General features: G+C 33.1%; 2 protein-coding genes across 3 annotated transcripts in view; one reads left to right on the top strand and one right to left on the bottom strand.

Annotated features, from left to right (window-relative positions):
• Positions 1–2,795, top strand: part of Acss3 (acyl-CoA synthetase short chain family member 3) — a 162,590-nt gene extending 159,795 nt beyond the window's left edge. For both annotated transcript variants that reach the window (XM_048804582.1, XM_015482962.2), the window contains one exon: positions 978–2,795. In XM_048804582.1, the coding sequence (XP_048660539.1) occupies positions 978–1,046 (69 nt within the window). In that variant the 3' untranslated portion in view covers positions 1,047–2,795. The remainder of the gene's footprint in view (positions 1–977) is intronic.
• A 2,137-nt stretch (positions 2,796–4,932) lies between these two features.
• The window catches only part of Ppfia2 (PTPRF interacting protein alpha 2), a 430,243-nt gene continuing 416,254 nt past the window's right edge, over positions 4,933–18,921 (bottom strand). The window contains exons 26-31 of the mRNA XM_048808220.1: positions 17,993–18,090; positions 13,709–13,884; positions 12,347–12,415; positions 9,176–9,335; positions 7,891–7,982; positions 4,933–5,862 (exon numbers count right to left, since the gene is read on the bottom strand). Coding sequence (XP_048664177.1) covers positions 7,924–7,982; positions 9,176–9,335; positions 12,347–12,415; positions 13,709–13,884; positions 17,993–18,090 — 562 coding nt within the window. The 3' untranslated portion in view covers positions 4,933–5,862; positions 7,891–7,923. The remainder of the gene's footprint in view (positions 5,863–7,890; positions 7,983–9,175; positions 9,336–12,346; positions 12,416–13,708; positions 13,885–17,992; positions 18,091–18,921) is intronic.

Below are 18,921 nucleotides of genomic sequence, written 5' to 3'. Positions count from 1 at the left end.
CTCTCTGTAGGAATGAGGGTTTGAGCAAGAAAGGCAGATTAATTAAAATCATATGCTTTGATTATAGGAATCCATATGAAAATATTTTTCTATCAGTTATTATGTTAGTTAAATTCAAACATACTTGTAGAAACTGGATCATGTTGAATTTAAAGTACATTTTCCTTCATTCCAGCCATTAATGGTTATTAGTGAATGAGAAAGCAAAATATTTGAGGCTGGTAAGAGATGCTTAAAACTTTTTAATTGGTCGGCCCTCTGATCCCATAGCTATTACTGTATCCATAGGAATAATAGGTAAGGGCTCCGTCTCTGTCAAGCCATGTAACAAAGGACACTGTGGAAAATGTCTGGCATCAGAGGGAGCATGTGGAGAGCAACTTGGGAGGAAAAAGTTCATTTTGTATTGAATGATTTTTAATGAATGCAATATTAATCCTTGCAGATGAGCAATAATCATTAAAGTCAATTAAAATGAAAAAAATCCTTTCTAATTGATGTACGTCCTAATTATGTCTTCTATTTGAAGGGAAAATTATTTTAGGAATCTTTAGACTGATATAGTCTTTAAATCTGTATGCACATTACTTGTACACAAGTACACATATTTTTATCAATAATATCTAATTAAAGCCAATGCAGCAGTAAGGTGTACTTGCATGAATAAATGTCAAAAAGAAAAAAAAAATAAAACTCCCTATGGAAATATACAGAAAGGCTCTGAAAAGGAACTCCAGAGAAAGTACCATCCTAGGACCAATAGTTTTGCTAATTAAACCATTTATTTTGTTACTCCGAAAGACTATACATACATTTTTAAATATCAAGTCCAAAGTTTCTCATTTGTATATTTTTAACAGAAGCGTTATAATTTAAGATGATATAGAAATACAACACTGCATATAATTGTTTTCATTATAAAGATCATTAAAAGGGTTCAAGGAAGAGCATTTCTCTGACACTGAATTTCTTTCTAGGTAACTCCTACAATTGAAGACCCCAGCATTTTTGGGCACATAGAAGAAGTGCTAAAGCAGGCATCATGACATTTTTTTGTTTTCCAACTTTGAATTAATAGTCTAGTTGGTATTATTTGAGCTGTTTTCCAGAAATGAATATTTAAATAGAAATTACTTGCCAGTTGAAATGTGAATTGTAAAGCTTGGTCTAAAGTGGTCTAAGCAAGACGAGTGAAAAAATCTGTACCTTCTGTTTGATTTGACACAATTGATATCATTGTCAGTTGCCTGTAAAATGGTTCATCATGTGCTGTCTAGCACTTTTAGAAAAATCTATGTATTGTATGATTTTTTAAAAGTTGTACTCCCCCAAAACACATGAACTGAAAATGCCTCTCATATAGATAATTCCTGAAGTTAAAAATCCACAGCTTTGATCTACATTCAAATATTCAAGTCAAGGTCAGAAAATAATTTTTTTCTTATAGAAATTTTGAATATGTCCTAATATTCTTCAGATACTCACATTGTGTTAAATGAAATGAGATGAACGGGGAATTTTAGGTAGTCATCCAGATGGACAAATTTTATCTAGGTAGGAGGACATGTCTAGCCACATGAGTCTCGAGGGAAGGAGGGTGGCCAGGGATATTAGCCCTGCCTTCAGCTCATCTTTCAGTTTGGCAAAAGAAGTCACAGGTCTGGCAGAGACCCTAGAGTCATTCCATCCCATCTTCTCATCATGGAGCTGAGGCCTCCTGAGAAGTCCCACTCATGTCTCAGGTGCTTACTTGACTGTATACTTTTTAATGACTCCAATTTCCTATGGAATCAAGGAAATGATATACAAATGGAGTAGAGTGGCAAAGAAAACTCTTAAAGAAGAATTCGAAAGGCTTTTTCAATAAGTTAAAGATCAAGGGACTTTTCAAGGAGTTACTATAACACCAGTGATCTTTTCATGTGTGTTTGAGCCATTTATCTCAAGTTTCAGGAAAATAAGGCTTGGTGGAGACTGGAGAGCATCTGTTCCATCAAGGGAGCAGCCTTTACCCAGTCCCAGCAGAATATGGCCCAGGAGGGAAAAAGATCCCCTATTGTAAGAACCTCTGATTTTTAAAAGAAATCAAAAATCCATTGTTTCATGTGAAAACTCTAATTCTTAAATAAATAATTCATTTGAAAATTATTATGCCCAAACACATCTCTCCTTCTAGACTTCTATAAAATTATTAATCTTTTTAAAAAGAATTTGAAAAGGAGTCTTTAGTAAGTTTACAGTAATGTACCAATCAATAGATAAAAATAGATGATTAGCTATTTTGTTTACTTAGGGTTCTACATGCATCAGTTATCAAAGAATACATTTAATCACAAAACATGTACCATGCCCAGTGAATCTTGGAAGTTTCTCAAAGTATTTCTCAATTTTTCAGTCCTTTGGAAACATTGTTATTAAGAGCAGATCTTTCTAACATAATAGTCCAGGTAAATGAAATATACGTGAGATATAATAGATGAGGGTTTATTGTTTGTGTTGTAAAGTTTATTTACAACCTATATAAAAACATTCTGAAAATGTTAGCTCCTTTTGGACTGTATGTTACAAAATAAATGGCTTCTCAAAGGAAATTCCTATTTGCTTCAACTCCCTTCTTGATTGTTAGTCCTGAAAAGTATATATGACTTTAATTACTTTAGTATCCAGGATTAAACTAACTATATAGACATTTAATAACTTGAAGCTGCTGAGTTCTTTGAAATATCTTTTCTATTGGATGCATTTTATCAATTATCACAACTGTAGTACTTATAAATAAACTATTTTTAATATCAGCATTAAAATGTATTTCCTTATTTTTTTCACATGAGTCAGTTAACTTGAAATAGCAAATTCTTTAACTGAAGGTGTATCATTGTTCATTAGCAAGTTACAAACTCTGGCAGGTCCAAGAATTGTGTGAAGTTTACTTTTGTTGTTGTTGTTGTTTTCCTGTACATTTTTCCTGGCAACCAAATGTGAAGGGACATTTCAGCAAGAAGACTTGGTTTATTTTCTAGTTAAATGGGTATGGAAAACAGTGCATAAGACCAAAGGAAGTAGTTATTTCTCATTGAGAAAATTTATCCCATTTGCAGGGTCAGAGAAAGTACTATTACATTCATGTGATTAAAAATTGGTCAATAAGAATATACTCAAGTCATCAGACTTCTTATAATTTGGGAGGAAAATAAAGGAATTTTCTAGTTTAATACTTGACCACAAAACTCTTTTACTACATAGAACCTAAAATATTGTGAATTAAATGTACTTTTAAAAACACTAACTTAATGTTACTAAAAAATGCAATCATACTTATATTTGGTAAAATAAATTCTGCATGATCTACTTTTGGTCTTTTCCTGACACTTTATACTATAAGAAATTAGAAAAATCAAAATAAATTTTTCAAAATCTATAGAAAAATGTTTCACAATTAATTATTTTTCTCATGAAAATATGTTAAATGTAACCAAATGAGACCTGCCTTACCTTTTAAAAAGAAGTTTTGTTAATATCAAATTGTATTTGAAAGGTTCTGATTTGATCATTTGAAATGTTGGAATTCACAATGTTTGGTGTCACAAAAGAACACCGAATTTCTAAGGTCAATCCTTTAAATGATTTTAGAATCTGGCAGAATGTTATCTTATAAATTGCAGCTTATTTTATACTTTTTTTTTTGAGAGAAGTAGCTGGATTTGGCATCAATATATGTTAGGGTTTGTTATAAATGACTAATATATCTTACCTGATCTCTAAAAAGAAGAAACTGACTAGTTGCTCCAATTTGTATACTGAGTGTCCCCCAAAGACTTGTGTGTTAAAGGTGTGGTCCCCAGGGTGGTATCTTGGAAACTGGTGTGCACCTTTGGGAGGAGGAGCTTTGTGTGAGGTCCTTAGGTCATGGGTGGGGAGCATGACCACAAAGAGGGCTGCAGGGACCCAACCCTTTCCCCCTCTCTCATTTGCTTCCTGACCTTGAGGTGAGCTGTTTGTTCTTCCACATGCACCAAAGGTGCCATCTGGCATACCCACCAGAGGCCCAAAGCAATGGCTCTGCCAAATCTTGGACTGGAGCCTCCAAAACTGTGAACTGAAAAAATTTTTTTTTTCCCTTTATAAATTCATTTTGCAGGTATTTCTTTGGAGTGAAAGCTATCACAATGGTGTATAAGAGTAAATGCAAATCTATATCTATATGTGATATAGCATCTATATCACATTTCATTTTTATGAATCAAGTTCCCCATTTTTAGATGAATTTAGATATTTTACTTTGTTTTTGCTCAACCAGCATTTTAAGAAAATTTAAAATCATGTCCATAAGCTAGTTTAGTACTCCCTCTAGTGGCGGACTTACTTTTGAAGTTAAATATTTGAGAGTAACTGAAAGAGTGATATCCATTATAATTCAAATAAATTGTCAAATTTTATGTTACTAGAAAATAAAGCTTAAACAGAGAACTGGAAGTATTTTTTTATTGACAATGGAGAGGGTTTCTGTTACCATTACCTTTTGACTGTATCTGTTAAACAAAAATAGACATCAAAACAAATGTAATGTACGTGCAAACAGCAAATTAAAGTACAAAAAGAAATTACTAATGACAGGTCTTGCGCTTAATAAGATCAAGCAGCAGAAAATCAGCAATTAGATAAATGGTATTATTAAATAGATTTTACTTTGAAATCTTCCATATAAACAAAGAATAAACAACAATAACACCACCAAATAAAGCCACAGGGAAGAGATTACTCCTCTATACTTTTTATACACTATATATGTAACCATTCTGCCTTTTGTTTATTTCCTCTGATAAAACTGACTTCAGGGAAGTCGCAAGAAGGCCATGTTGGCTAAAAGCTTATAACATTAGTCATGAGTCTGGCAAATGCTCTGTTCCATTGACAAAAAGGAAGGGTATCTGGGTTCTGTTTTTCCAGTGGAAATGAGCCTCAGTCTCTGCTGTGGTTGACATTCACTGTCCAGTGTGGGCTGACGGTTCAAGGTATTTGAATGAACATGTGTTTATTAGGAAAGAAGTGTTTTATTTTTTTGTTTTGTTTTGTTTTTTCTTGGTCCACAGGTAACAAGAGAAGATTTTTTTTAAATATAAATTTGTTTAAATAATTGCTTTTGACTCTTGTAAACAGTTTGGCTTTGTTTGTATTGAAAAGGAGATCAAGCCATCACAGTGCTATTTCTAGAGATAAGGACATCCCTGATTGCCTTTAAAGGTCATTTTTGGCTCCAGTTCCAGGTTAAATCATTCTTTTTTACATGATCAGAGGCAGGTATTCAGCTTTAAGGATTAACAGACTTGAAGGAGAAACATGTTGAAGCATGAAACATGCTTCAAGGAAACATATTGATTTGACTTGTTACAATTCAAAAACTGTAAAAATGGTGAAATGGTAAAATACAAACAGTACTTGGAATTGTCAAATGTTTGCACTCAAGACTCCATGAACCATATATTTTATTTTTTAAAAAATCATATTTATATCCATTTACATAAGACTTACACATTTAAAAAGAAATACACAGTAATACATAAATGCCTAGTATATTACAACATGAAAAACAAGTGGCTCCATTTCATAAAAGCATCTGTTGTACAGAATTTATGATGTGGATGATGCGTCTTATTCAAATGACTTAAGCATTTTATTACAATTGTAGTAAACTAATCAAATTTGATATCTGATAACCCCCGGAATCACATTTTATTTTTAATAAATCACGACTTGTCATTATTTCCTTCGAATTCGGTCTTCACAGAGGTTTCACTGCTCATCTTCTTAGATGGTGGAGTGCTTTAGATGCACTTTAGGTAGAGTAGACTGAAAACACGACATCTAAAATATGTAATGAACAGGGTTAGTTCACTGAAAGGTCCTGGCCTGGTGAATCCAGTTCCCTACTCTGATGCACATTCATGTATCCTGCCCACACCTGTCCTACCATGTAATGGAAAGAACATCATCTAAGACCTAAACCATAGTGGACATCAGTATCAAGTGATCTTGTCCACTTTTGTGCAAGGAACTAAAATAGTAGGATTTGCTCAACTTTGGGTAAACTATAGAAGTAACATAAACAAAGGAAGTCACATAAAATGTCAGCATGCCTTCTTCTGAAATTTGACAGCATGCTAATTATGCACTGGGTTCAGTTGACCTATTCAATGGAAGGGATTTATATTTTCTAGTTCATATATTTTAGAGCTCTTAAAAAGATTATTTTGTTTAATTGTGATGAAAACATAATGATGATAGGTACAACATGATTTCAAGGCTCTGTGACAGTGGTATGGCATCAAAGTTTCTTCCTAGCCATAATATGCTTAAGAAATGCTCACAATTATTCTTACTGAAACAAAAGAAACAGTAAATAGTATGGTCTGAATTATAACAAAGGTGCTGTTTCACCAAAATAAAATCGATTGTTCTGGATTTACTAGTTGTAAATAAATACCATTATATCCCACTTAATGGAAGAAAGTAGGAAATGTGAACCAGAATGCCATGCACAAAAAAAAAAAAAAAAAAAGAAAACACATTGCAAATAGTTAAAAAGTAATTCTACCCATCAGTCAAGAGCTGAGAAGCAAGCACTACTGAACATACTAAATAGTCATTTGTGAATTAATGAAATATTCGATTCCTGAGGAAATTATTGCATGTAGAATCAATTATAAACAGTATTTTGGAAAGCCTTTTGTTCAGCCAAATTATTATATACTTTAGATCATGCCTAATTATATGCCAAATTGTATGCCATAATTAAAATTTTAATGGTATGGTTGTACTTTCTGAAATTAAACTTCTTATCTGGATGTTTTTTGTTTTATTGGTTTCAAATAGTGATTCAAATAAGGCAGCATATCAGCTCCATGTTGGGCCCAAGAGCCCAGCTGATTGTGGAGCTTTTGGGTTAGAGCAGTGAATTAACACTACAAGGTGAGCTGCTGGTACCTACTACTGCTTCCTGTCCCACCCCTGGGCACACATTTCATTCTAAATATTGCTTTCAAAAGTTTTTTTTTTTCCAAAATATTAATTCATTGAAAATTCTAGAGTATTTCGATAAAGCTGTGTTTTAGGTCAAAATAATATGTGAACACTTGACACTAGGAAAATATGGTTTTTGTTATAAAATTATTTTTCAATAAAGTGCCCTTTTGTGTGGATTTGGAAGTAGTTTCATCTGGTATTTATCTAAACACAAATACACTACATATTATGGTTATACAACAGGGTTTGTGGCTGTTTCTATCTTCCATTCTTATAAATTAATTTCATTTTAGTCCTATCTTATAGGCTCCAAGTATTTAATAAAATTCATACTTGTCTTCAACAAATATAAATCACACCACTGAAAAGCAACATATTGAGAGTTCAACGTTTTCAGTTTCTACTTTTGTTTTAACACTTCTAAGTCATTTTCCTCTCTCTGCCACTATGTGACTCTTAAGAACTTGTTAAATTCCCATCTGCCTACTTTGGCTGCCTTATTATAAAATAGTCACTTAAAATGTTTAAATTTTAAGTGCCAAAATCTTATTAATAAAATGCTATGAGAATCAGTTCAAAATCCTTCTGAAAAGTAGAAAACATTACGGTTAACCACCAGTCGAGTGTAATAACTAACTGATAGGCCTCCAACAGACAGACCTTTCAACCATAGCAGACAGGTGGTGATAGGAAATACCAAACTAAGAGTTAAAAAGAAGATTCCTTTCCCCCCTCTATCAGTTCAAAGGGGTTATCTCACCTCTGTACTGCTAGGCCATACCAAAAGGCACAGCGCCTATTTACTAGTCTATGTAGGTTCCATTTTTTTTTTTCTTTTGCTGGTTTGTCAGCCAAAGGGAAACTACTCACAGCAGGTCAGTGCTGCCTCCTTTGAGTGGCTTGTCAACATGAGTATGTGCGAACAGTGGAGTTGTCTAACCTCTGCAGTCTTGATGAAGCAACTGCAAATGGAGAAAAGGGCTTTAGAGGTTCTTGGATGATTGAGTACGAGATTTCAGATGAGAAAGATTTCTTTTCTCTGCCTAAAGGGATACTGAACATATTAGCAGACCTTCTTTGTTTCAGATATAAGCCACTCACGTTCCTCTTCTCTAGACCCAGTTGCTAATGGAAATGTATCCCAATGTAATTTATGGAACTTTCCAGTGGTCATGTATTCCTCCTTAGAAGAAATCTTAACAATACAGCTCCCCAGGGTGCTTCTGTTTTGGTTGTGGAAGTGGCTCAGAGAATTCAGCATGGTGAATTATGTTTTTCTCCAAGTATTGAGGAACTTCTATGCTAATTTTAATCATGCTAAATTCCTCATGAATTTTGCTATCATGTTCCACAATATTAATAAGATATAAGAAATGTGAAGATATTAATTAGATATAAGAAATGAGAAGACCATGGTTTATGCTGAAACTAATTTTTAAGCTGTGACCTTGAAGAGAAATAATGATTCTCAGTGATTAATAAAGAGATAATATTTTTATAATATTTTTCTTTGATGTTTAACAAACAGAAATCATTTTGCGACTACAATTTCACTGTTGTCTCTCCAGAATGACTGTTTTCCTTATATAGCAAAAGTCTAATGTCCACCGAAGGAAATTCTATTGGGACATTACTGTTGGCTTTGTGTTTAATTCTCTTCTCATGACTGTGCTGGTTTATTTAAGGCCTCTGGCCTTGGTCAGAGGTAAAAATTCTGATGCTCTGGATTCTAAGATGACAAAACTTGCAGTATTTAAACATGCAAGGTTTCAGTGGGGTTAATTGCCATTTACCATGTCCAAATCCAATCTCTACCTTAAACAAATTATTTGCTTTGGGAATGGAAGAGTAAAGAAACACAAGTCATGCAGATGTCTTTTATGCTTCCTAGAGTGAACATTAGCCAATGTCAGTCTTTTTAGGATGCTATAAATTATTTTTAAAATATGAATAAAGTGCCATGAGTTCATGCATTAGCAGTTTACAAAAGTGTCTGGCTTTTGATGAAAGCAAAGTAAATTTCAAGCAGAGCAAACCAACTCAAGAAAAGAATTAATTCCACAAAGCTATGCGAGGTTAGAGAATTACACTTGCTTTTGCTAAACGAGCATTTAACTTTACAAGCCAAAATACAAAGCTACTGTACCATCCGTACCATCCGTGGCCATTTTCCTCGACTGCCCCGATGTTGTGGTCAACCTAAATCCAGCTGGCAAGGTTTCTGAGGATCCAGGCATCATGCTGATTCCATGTACTTCACGAGGAGGAAACTGCCTTCTCCAGGTTGAGCCACGTCTAAAATTCTTGTCATCAGTCTGCAGGTACAGAGTCAGAAAGTGCTGTTATGAAAACAAGCAACTAGTCCAGGTACATGAAACTGTGTGCCTAGAAACATGTAACAGACTACTTGTACTCAGTCCATGGAGTATACAAATGGAATAGTTATGCTTAATCTCCAGAGCTCAAAGGATTCCAAAATGAGGAATTAGGAGATCTGAAGCAGGAATGTGTTTATAGGACTTTCCATGTGATTGTGAATCTAAGGTTTGGCATCTTTAAAGTAAACATCTTGAAAACAAATTATCTTGAGACAAGTTCTAAGTTGTTTAGGGCCTTACTAAATTGCTAAGCTGGCTTTGAACTGTGATCCTCCTGCCTCAGCCTCCTGAGCTTCTGGGATTACAGGCACACCACCACTCCTGGTTTATATGGAATTCTTCTAGACTACCAATTTAACTAACTGACATTTAAAGTCAATGTGGGAAATTGATTTTAAGCTCAAATTTCATTGTTAGAAATGAACAACAATATAAAGAATTCTTGGGAGTATTGTTTTGTTTTGTTTTTGGTAGCAGGGATTGAACCCAGAGGCACTTCACTAGCACCCCTTTAAAAAAATTATCTAGAGACAAGTTCTAAGTTGTTTAGGGCCTTGCTAAATTGCTGAAGCTGGCTTTGAACTGTAATCCTCCTGCATCAGCCTCCTGAGCTGCTGGGATTACAGGTACACCACCACTCCTGGTTTATATGGAATTCTTAATAGACTACCAATTTAACTAACTGACATTTAAAGTCAATGTGGGAAATTGAAAATAAATTAATACATATATTCATTGTTAAAATACCTCATGTTGATAACCAAATTTTAGTTAAAAGATGTCTGCCATTCTTGTTCTCAACTATTGTGTTTAATATTGCTTAGATCTCCAAATGTTTGTAAATGAAGAAAAGAAACAATTTCATGGTTATGGCCTCTCAGACTTTTGAATTCCTAGAGAAGCTAGGAATTAAGTAGGAATTAAGAAGCTAGGAATTAAGCTAGCCTTAAGTACAAATATCCCTCAGTTCTACCAAACCCTACATTGCATTGTAGGGTTATGCAACTCCTATAACATATGTATTCAGGGCTTCAAAATTAGTCAATAAGTTGAGTTTTATTTGACTCCTTATATCTGGTCATTTAGCATACTGTATGTTTACGACAGAATGCCACAATGAAACAATGTCATGGGAGAAAAAACAAACACTTTCATGAGATGGGATTAAAAGATATCTTTATAATTAAAGCCCACAAAGGTATATCAGCACTTCTCAGACTGTTTCAGTTGAATATGAATGTGATCAGCAAAGTCCAAGAAATAAATCCACTATGATTTTAGGCAAGTTGTTTGGCTATCTTTGTTCTTTCAAAAAGAAGTTGAACAAAAGAGACTATAGGGTTTAAATAATAAAATAATGTATTGTGCTTTTAAAAATAAATAAAAGAGGTTGACTATTTTTAAAGCAGATAGTCACATCCCATTTAACAGAACTTGCTGCTTGTTCATTACCCTCAGGATGCAACATCATATCCCATGTAGGCTGCTGTCTCTACCAAGACAGTGTCCTAAGGCCAATCCACATTTTAGAATGTAGCAATAGGCTAGATCTTTAATAATTTGGTTATTCCTTTCTAATTTTAAATAAGAAAATTGTATTATAAAGTGTAGGAGTTCATCAGACTACCTTTTTGAATCAGCAATTTAGAATAGGTACTAAAAATACTGCTAAAAAAACTTTTAACACTAAAATCAATTAAGTATTAAATGAATTTTTAAAAATATTGTTAAGGGGCTGGGGTTGTGGCTCAGAAGAGCGCTCACCTAGCATGTGAGAGGCACTAGGTTCGATCCTAGGCACCACATAAAAATAAAATAAAGATATTGCCAACTACAACTAAAAAATCCCAAAATTAAAAAAAAAATTGATAAATATCCTGATTGGACAAAAGAATGAATTTATTAAAAGTTAGATTATAGAATATATATTATTTACCATAATCTCCTCCATAAAGAAGAGTATGGGTTTTATAATATCAAGATCATCTGCCTTGCCCATTTGAATATAGAATTTTTGCCCTATTTTAGAATTTTCTTAGTTCATTCACAAAAATCATTTTAAACAGCCTACTTTTATAGCCAAGAAACACCTGTAGTTTGCAACATAGAATTATGTATCTCTGTATTTTCTATTTCATAATAAGGTTTCCTTTTCACTTCTAGAAAACTTTTGCAAAAAACTCAGGACTACTAAAAGTTTCTGTCAATCACAGGGTTTACTACACCTCCCACATTCATTCATTCAGGAGGTTTCTTATGTATTTACTGTCTTCCATATAGCTTAAACATATATACATATAAATATGTATATATATCTCATATGTATATGGATTCTAGCATGAACATAGCTTTCACATCTTTTGATTGTTAAAAGTTATTTCATTTATTTTTATGGAAAATGAAATATTGATCTCTAAAATAATGAAAAAGATTAATTTATTGAACATAGAATGTTTATTGAAAATATTTATTGAATTTTTTTACTTTAATATCCTAATATTTTCTGAGAAGAAATAATATTTAAGAAACAAGAATCTTCTTATTAAAAAGCTGAACTTATCAATGTTAATGTTTCAATTGCTTATAATTTAAAAAATTGCTCAATATTTTAGTCATTCATGTTGAAAAAAACTGCCATTTGAATTACTTTTCAGTGTTTCTAAGTGCTAAAGTGATATATTTATGAATGCATAATGTTCTTTCCAAAACTAAATAATATCATTTGATATTTAAGACTAATCATGAGGAAAAATTTAGATTCTATCCACAAAACAAGTATTTTGTTAATTTCCAAGGACCATTCCTTAAAAGTAAGGATGTTCTGTCATTTTTCCTATGCTCTTGAAGATCCAGATCAGTTTTTGTTTTTGTTCTGGGGTCCTGGGCATTGAACGCAGGGCTTTGTGCCACCAGGTAAGGTCCCTTTTGAATATTGGGTAAGAACTTACTTCATCCAGTCGTCGTTCAGTCCCCAGGGCCAAGAGGTTGTTGTATTCCCTTTCAAGAATCTGCCTTGCCTGTTGACAACAAGTTAGAGTTACCATCAATGAAATCACATTTTACTTAAAAAAGAAATTACATACATTATATTTATCTGAGAATGCATTACAAACTGCAGTTTTGTTATGGGATCTTGAGGATTTTATTTCTCCATATCTTTAAGTCACTGCAAATTTTAGCTATAAATACTAGTGAGGGCCATTTTCTTTTGTCCATGGAAGAGTAGATAGATTGTCTCACATCTATTTCTGAGATCAATAATCTTTGATCCCACTTTCTTACTTTATTTCAATTGAGTATCTCATAAAAATTTGAAATATTCAAAACAAAAGAAAAAGTGAAGTTGGACTATAAATTTTTATCAGAGTTATGCAGGTACTTCTCAAATTTGGCCAACAGTCATTTTGAGACAGTTTAGATATTAAAAATCCCTGTGCCCTATTCCTTCATAACTGATTTCTTAGAGGGATGTGATGTAGATTGGAGAGATTACTTTTAATTTGAATGAAACTCCACTGATTCAAATAATTATCTGGATTTGGTAATCATTGGCACACCCAATGTGAAGTGTCTGCATAATTCAGACAATTTAATAGAAAGAACTGCCTATCAGAGAGGAAGAAACTGATGGTCATCTGTCAGGGATATTGTTTTGGGAATTTGGCATTCAGGGAAGAAATTAGAAAACCTTCAACACCCTTCTTGTTTAATTTTATGATTTTGTTTTGGCTAGAAATCTAGTAGCTTGAAATTAATATCTTGGTGACACATTTCAAAGATTGAGCTAACTTTTACTAAGAATTATGAATATGTTTAATGAAATAAGCCAGGCACAAAAGACAAGTATTGCATGATCTTCAACATATGTGGAATCTAAGAAAGTTCATCTCATAGCAGTTGAGTGTAGTCTGTGGCCACTAGAGACTGAAGAAAGTATAGGGAGGGAGTGGGAAGGTTAATTAATGGGTGCTAAGTTGCAACTACAAAGATACAAGATGTTCTGGTGTGCTATTGTTAAATTCAAAAAGCAAGAAGAAATGATTTAGATACTTTCACCCTAAAGAAATGATAAATGTTTGAGTAAATACATATGTTTAGCCTGATTTAAATATTATACAGTATAATATATATGGAAACATCACATTACCCCATTAGTATGTATGATTTTTATGTTTTTATTGTATCAGTTAAAAATAAGTTTAATTTTAAAAAACAAGAATTGTGAACACAGAGCTGCATTTTTCCTCTAAAAGTTAAGTTTGTCATTACATTAACCAAGACCAATGAGACTTCAGCACAAAGGGGCTTGCCTGAGTATTCTGTGTTGGAATCTGTAATAATAAAGCTAAGCTGCTGTAGTCAAAGTTCTCATCCAGGGCAATAAGTGAGCCATGCACGCCACTTTCAAGAATATTATTGGCATATTCTCGAAGTCCAATTGCTTGTATCCAGCGAATAACTCGATCATTGCTCCATACCAGCACATCTGGGGAAAGAGATGCATCTTGTTAGCCTGTAGTACTTTGTTCAGTGAAGACAACCTCTGGTTGAAACAAACCACAGGTATCCGACCAAGTCACATTTATGCTGATTGGCCCACTCCCTAAGGCACCTAGTCCGGAAACAAAGTTGTCATTTTCAAAATGTTTCCTATCACTGAAACAACAACACTTATTGAAACATGTCACAAAGTTTCTTATTTTCATACTACAGCCCTAGGAGTCCATCTGAAGTTCAATGTTCTTACCACCAGAGGGAGACATTTCTTATTTGTGTCTTGATAACACAGAGTAAGCAGCAAAAGATCTAATACTGTTGTTCTTCATCAGAAATATTTATTAACCGCTACTTAAATATTGCATATACACTCAATGATTTTTATTCTCACACAGAGTAATTTATAAAACAAAAAGAACAGTAAAATAATAACAAGGACTAAGTACACTGATACCCTAATATTTTTAATTCATTATTTCCAATAACATACTAATTCAAAAATCAAGTACTGGTCAAGTTGCAAGTTGTTTTGCTTTTGTGAAAAATTAGTAGCTTATTGAGGTACAAAACACTTATATTTCTATTTCCTAAAAATAAAACCTTCAGAGAAATGTCATATGTTCTTTTTTTTAGATGAACACTTAGAAAAGCATATTTTATCATTTCTTTTCTATTTATTCTCATTATGAGTTGGCAGAATGTAACATGCAAACTAATAAAATAGTCAGAAGAACCATAAAGCTCCATAGAAAATAAAAAATTTTAAGGGATATGGGTCAATGAAAAACATTGAAATATTTTTCCTACTTGTAGAAAGGAAAAAATTACTGTATTAAAGTAAGTGTTCCTGTTAATTTTTGTTTCTGATTGAAATTTATACCTTTTCCAGAAAAGGCTTAAAAATATTTTGAGAAACATTTTTCAGCCTTGGCTGTTTACTTTCCCCTATTTCCATTTTCTATAAAATCAAGGTAGAATTTGCAGGAAGAGGGAAGAATATTTTATATTAATTTTTTCAAAGGCATTATTAATTTGTCCTAATGCATTCATTTAGAACCAACTTGAGTTTTCTTCTGTTTAACATTAAAGAAGTAAAGTAATGATCCCTAACACACTAATCATAGTTGTTTTAAAGTTCATGTCTGGGGTCAGGGGAAGTACAGTGTCAAGGTCAACTGCAGACTATATCTTCTTATTTTCTGATTTTATTCTCCTGATCTTCCTCCTTTTCACCATTACCTGAACTGTTTGATTTTTAAAATCGAATGCCAGACATCAATTTTTTTTTCTTCTAATTCTAATCCTCTTAAAAGGTCACCAATTCTATTCCTCTTAAAAGTTCACCAATGTGTCATGAGAAAATTTGTAACAAATGTCAAGCTTATTTCCAGGTTCTTGATTCCTCCAAACCTGGCAGTTTGGCACCTCTGAATTTCAACCCCCTTTCTCCTTGTGCTCTATGAGACTCGGAAGAAGCAGTCCTGGATGTCTGGTTTACCATTTAGCTATGCATTTTCTCTTTTGTCCAAGATCTCTAGTCCTGGTTGTCTGAGTTGCTTTCCACTACCTTTAAATAGCTCTTTATTGATTTATCTATCCTTTCTACTTGTTATTGGTTAAAAATTTGTTTTGTTCAATGTACTTCATTATAGTCATAAATAGAAGTTTCTTAAATGTGTTCTCTTTTTTGTTTCTGTTCATCCATGATGCCGATAAAGCATTTGTATATGATCTGAAAACTACAGATGTATCTACCCCCATCTCTTTACTTAACTTCTGATTTGGCTTGGAATAATCTCATTTGAAAAGAAAGGTGCTAAGTCTTTCTTTGGTTTTAACCATAAAGAACAGGTGAGGGATGTCTGCTTCCCAGTCTTTTTACCACTACCTATTTCATCCAGAGCAGAATGAATTTTTGCAGGAAGTAGGATATTTATTGTCCCTTTCAGAGTTTTTTCTTTTTCTTTTCCTGTGTCTTTAGCAAAGCAAAGGAGGTCAAATTTCTCATTGACCTTTAGTAAATAGGGAATTTTATGTTATAAGTTTGCTGGGTCTCCAGTGATGAGTTCTGAAGTGCAGGTTTTCCTCTGAGTTTGCATTAGCTTTTTCGATTGAGGTGTGAAGCCTCAGAAAATGAGATGTGAGTTGGTTAGTATTATATTTTGGTTACATTATCAGCTGCTGTTGACTGCAACTGATTCTTTGAACTACTGGTTATCTTGCACTTGAACATTAAAAGCTGGGCAGGTAGGTATGGGTGGCAGCAACAGTTCTCTGTGTGATTTTACTAAATTCAACATTATTTTTAAAGATTAATGGAAATATTTTCATCAAAAACACACTAAAAATTGTCCAGTTTTCTTTTTCCTAGGTAGAGTTATGAGTTAGAAGTGTTTGTTCTTTTCTAGAATTGGGTTAATGTTTTGGTAGTCTAAGATATGTTAGGCTGCCATAATTTTTCTGCAAATATATGTCAATCAAAATTTCCATTGTAATACCTGTAATCAAGAGTGGTCAAATATATAAAATAATACATTTTGTGGGTAAAGACAAATAAAGCATTAATTCAACTTTTTCAGAAGAGCAACATACTCTTTTTTTCATTTTGTAAATCAGAGCCCCTTTCTATAAACCTGTTTTCAGGCATAATTTGTGCCTTGACTTTAATGTTCTGTAGGAATCCTCTTGACCTAAATAATAAATGTTGACTGTTTCCTAGCAACAAATTAAATGTTAGTACATTCTTGATACTTTTTTCACTTTAGAAAGCTGTTTATTAAGGTCAGGGTTAATTAACACTTCAGATATTAACCAAGACCTCTAGTTACAGTTGAGTGTTATTCCTGTAAATGCCACCAGATCAATTATAGGAAATAGAGGCTATTTATGATCTCACTCATAGCTAGTTAGCATATGGAGTTATTTGTATATAATCATAGTGAATCATGGCAGTTTTTCTCAAGGCTACACTCTAACCAGCAATTGCCAAATACTAATATAACATTTGGTATAGAGCCCAATGGGTAATTCTTCTCTTTTAGATCTATCTATATGTGAAGCATTTCATGTGGTGAAACAAGGCATTATAAAATCTGATTGAAAAAAAATACTTCAGGAAGAAAACTAGAAAGTGGTCTCCCATCGGCAAAATCTATTTGTGAGCTGAAACACCCTTTGTTAGGTCAAATACACACTGCCTTCTGGGAGTCTGTCTTTGGTCCATTAGTTTCCAAATTTCAATTCAACTGAAGAACGATGTGCTGAAAAAGACCTCCAATTTCCTAGGTCTCCAAAATGAAACAAAATCAAACAACTCGACTTTGATAATGGAAAAACACTTTCTTGCTCCTCAGTAATGAGCCAATGAAGTGTTAGGAGAAATCCATGTGTGTCTAGTTACTCTTCAATGAACCATATACAGAAAAATATTTTTAACCAGTAATTTCAACATACATTCAAGTATTTTGTTATAGTAACACAAAACTAATGCAATGTTTAATTATTAAATATGATACTTCTCAATACATCTGCAATATGCGGTTCTTGGTATTTGAATTAATTAGTTTTGTATACAGAGTAGTTGCAGAATTAACAATGTTCCTAAAACCATGCTCAGCTAAAATTATTGATGCACTAATCTAGTTTCTAGGGGAAAAGCTTCTATATGTGCAATTATCATCCAAAAGAAAATTTTGGGATGCTGAAAATTTAAATTATGTAAGTCAAAGTAGAATTGCAATAAAGAGTAAATATCCATGTTTCTCTGAATCATAACAACAGTGTTCCATTAAAAGTCTGACAAAAACATCTGCATGGAGATATTTTCAATATAAACAAAATTAACAGGTCCAGAGTGATAAATCTCCATTCAAAAAAATCAATAATATGTCCCAAATGAAATATTCACTCTATAATGTGACAATTTCCTTTCCTGTGTTATAATTAGGAAAACAAATGACAATGACACTTCTAACCAAAAAGGTATGCTACTTAATGACCATTGCAATGTATATACCAAAAAAAAAAAAAGAAAAAGAAAGAAAGAAAAGATAAAACATCAGAGAAAAGGAATTTGATATGAAAGACAGACATATTACCCTTTATTTCATGTTGGCTTGCTTCTCGTCTTCTCTCTAGTTCTTTTCTGTCATAATTCAACCTTTTTAAGCACATAATTCCATACTGTAAACTTGTTCTGTTATTAAAAAAAAATAACACATTAAATTTACTCAGCAGGTGGAGACTTTCCTTTGCTGAATACTAGGCAACACTATGCACAATTTCTTAGGGCATCTGGTCGATAAATTACATTTCCAATTCAGTCCTCTAGTATTGGAGGGAAATAAGTTTATAATTATTCTAGGCACACAACGCTTACAAAGCATTTTCTTTCTAAAGAGGAGAAAAATTATTTACAAAATAAGAAATACAGCTTTGAAAATAACCTGGGTCATGTTGTTCATTTATACGTCTTTGCCTTCCATTTAGGTCTCTCTACATTATGTGCTAACAAATTCATATTTTACTCATTTACAAAAAAAATTTAAAGTCACCTGAAGGAGATACAAGGAAAATTGTTAGAAATGGATACCCTGTTCTTAAGCTGAGGAGAAAATAAGCACAAGACATGAGTAATTTCAGTAATACAATAGAGAAAAAAATAGGAAAAGGAACAGTCAACAACTCTGATAACCGAGTATTACAGGGGAGAAAGAGTCAGCAGATATTGAGACTTTATGTGGAAAGGAAGAGCAGAAAATTGATCCTTAAAAGATCAGGTAGCAAGAAAAGGGTTATTAAGGAAAATGTTGCAGCATCACGAACACAGGCTTGCAGATGAATGTCAAAGGTGTTGTGACAGTGAGGTATTCCCTCCAGAATGTAAACCCAGGCCAGGATGTAGGAGAACACTGTTATATAAGCAGAGTGGGGTGTTTCCAGGAGAGCTCTGCATTTAGAGAAGAAAGGTCTCACGGCAAAAAAAAAAAAAAAAAAAAATTGAAAAAAAAAATGGTGCATGGGGAAA

Source organism: Marmota marmota, unplaced genomic scaffold (genome assembly GCF_001458135.2).
Source record: "Marmota marmota marmota unplaced genomic scaffold, marMar, whole genome shotgun sequence".
Lineage (NCBI taxonomy): Eukaryota > Metazoa > Chordata > Mammalia > Rodentia > Sciuridae > Marmota > Marmota marmota.
The sequence above is the reverse complement of the archived record's forward strand: the minus strand, read 5'-3'. Positions and strand labels throughout refer to the sequence as shown.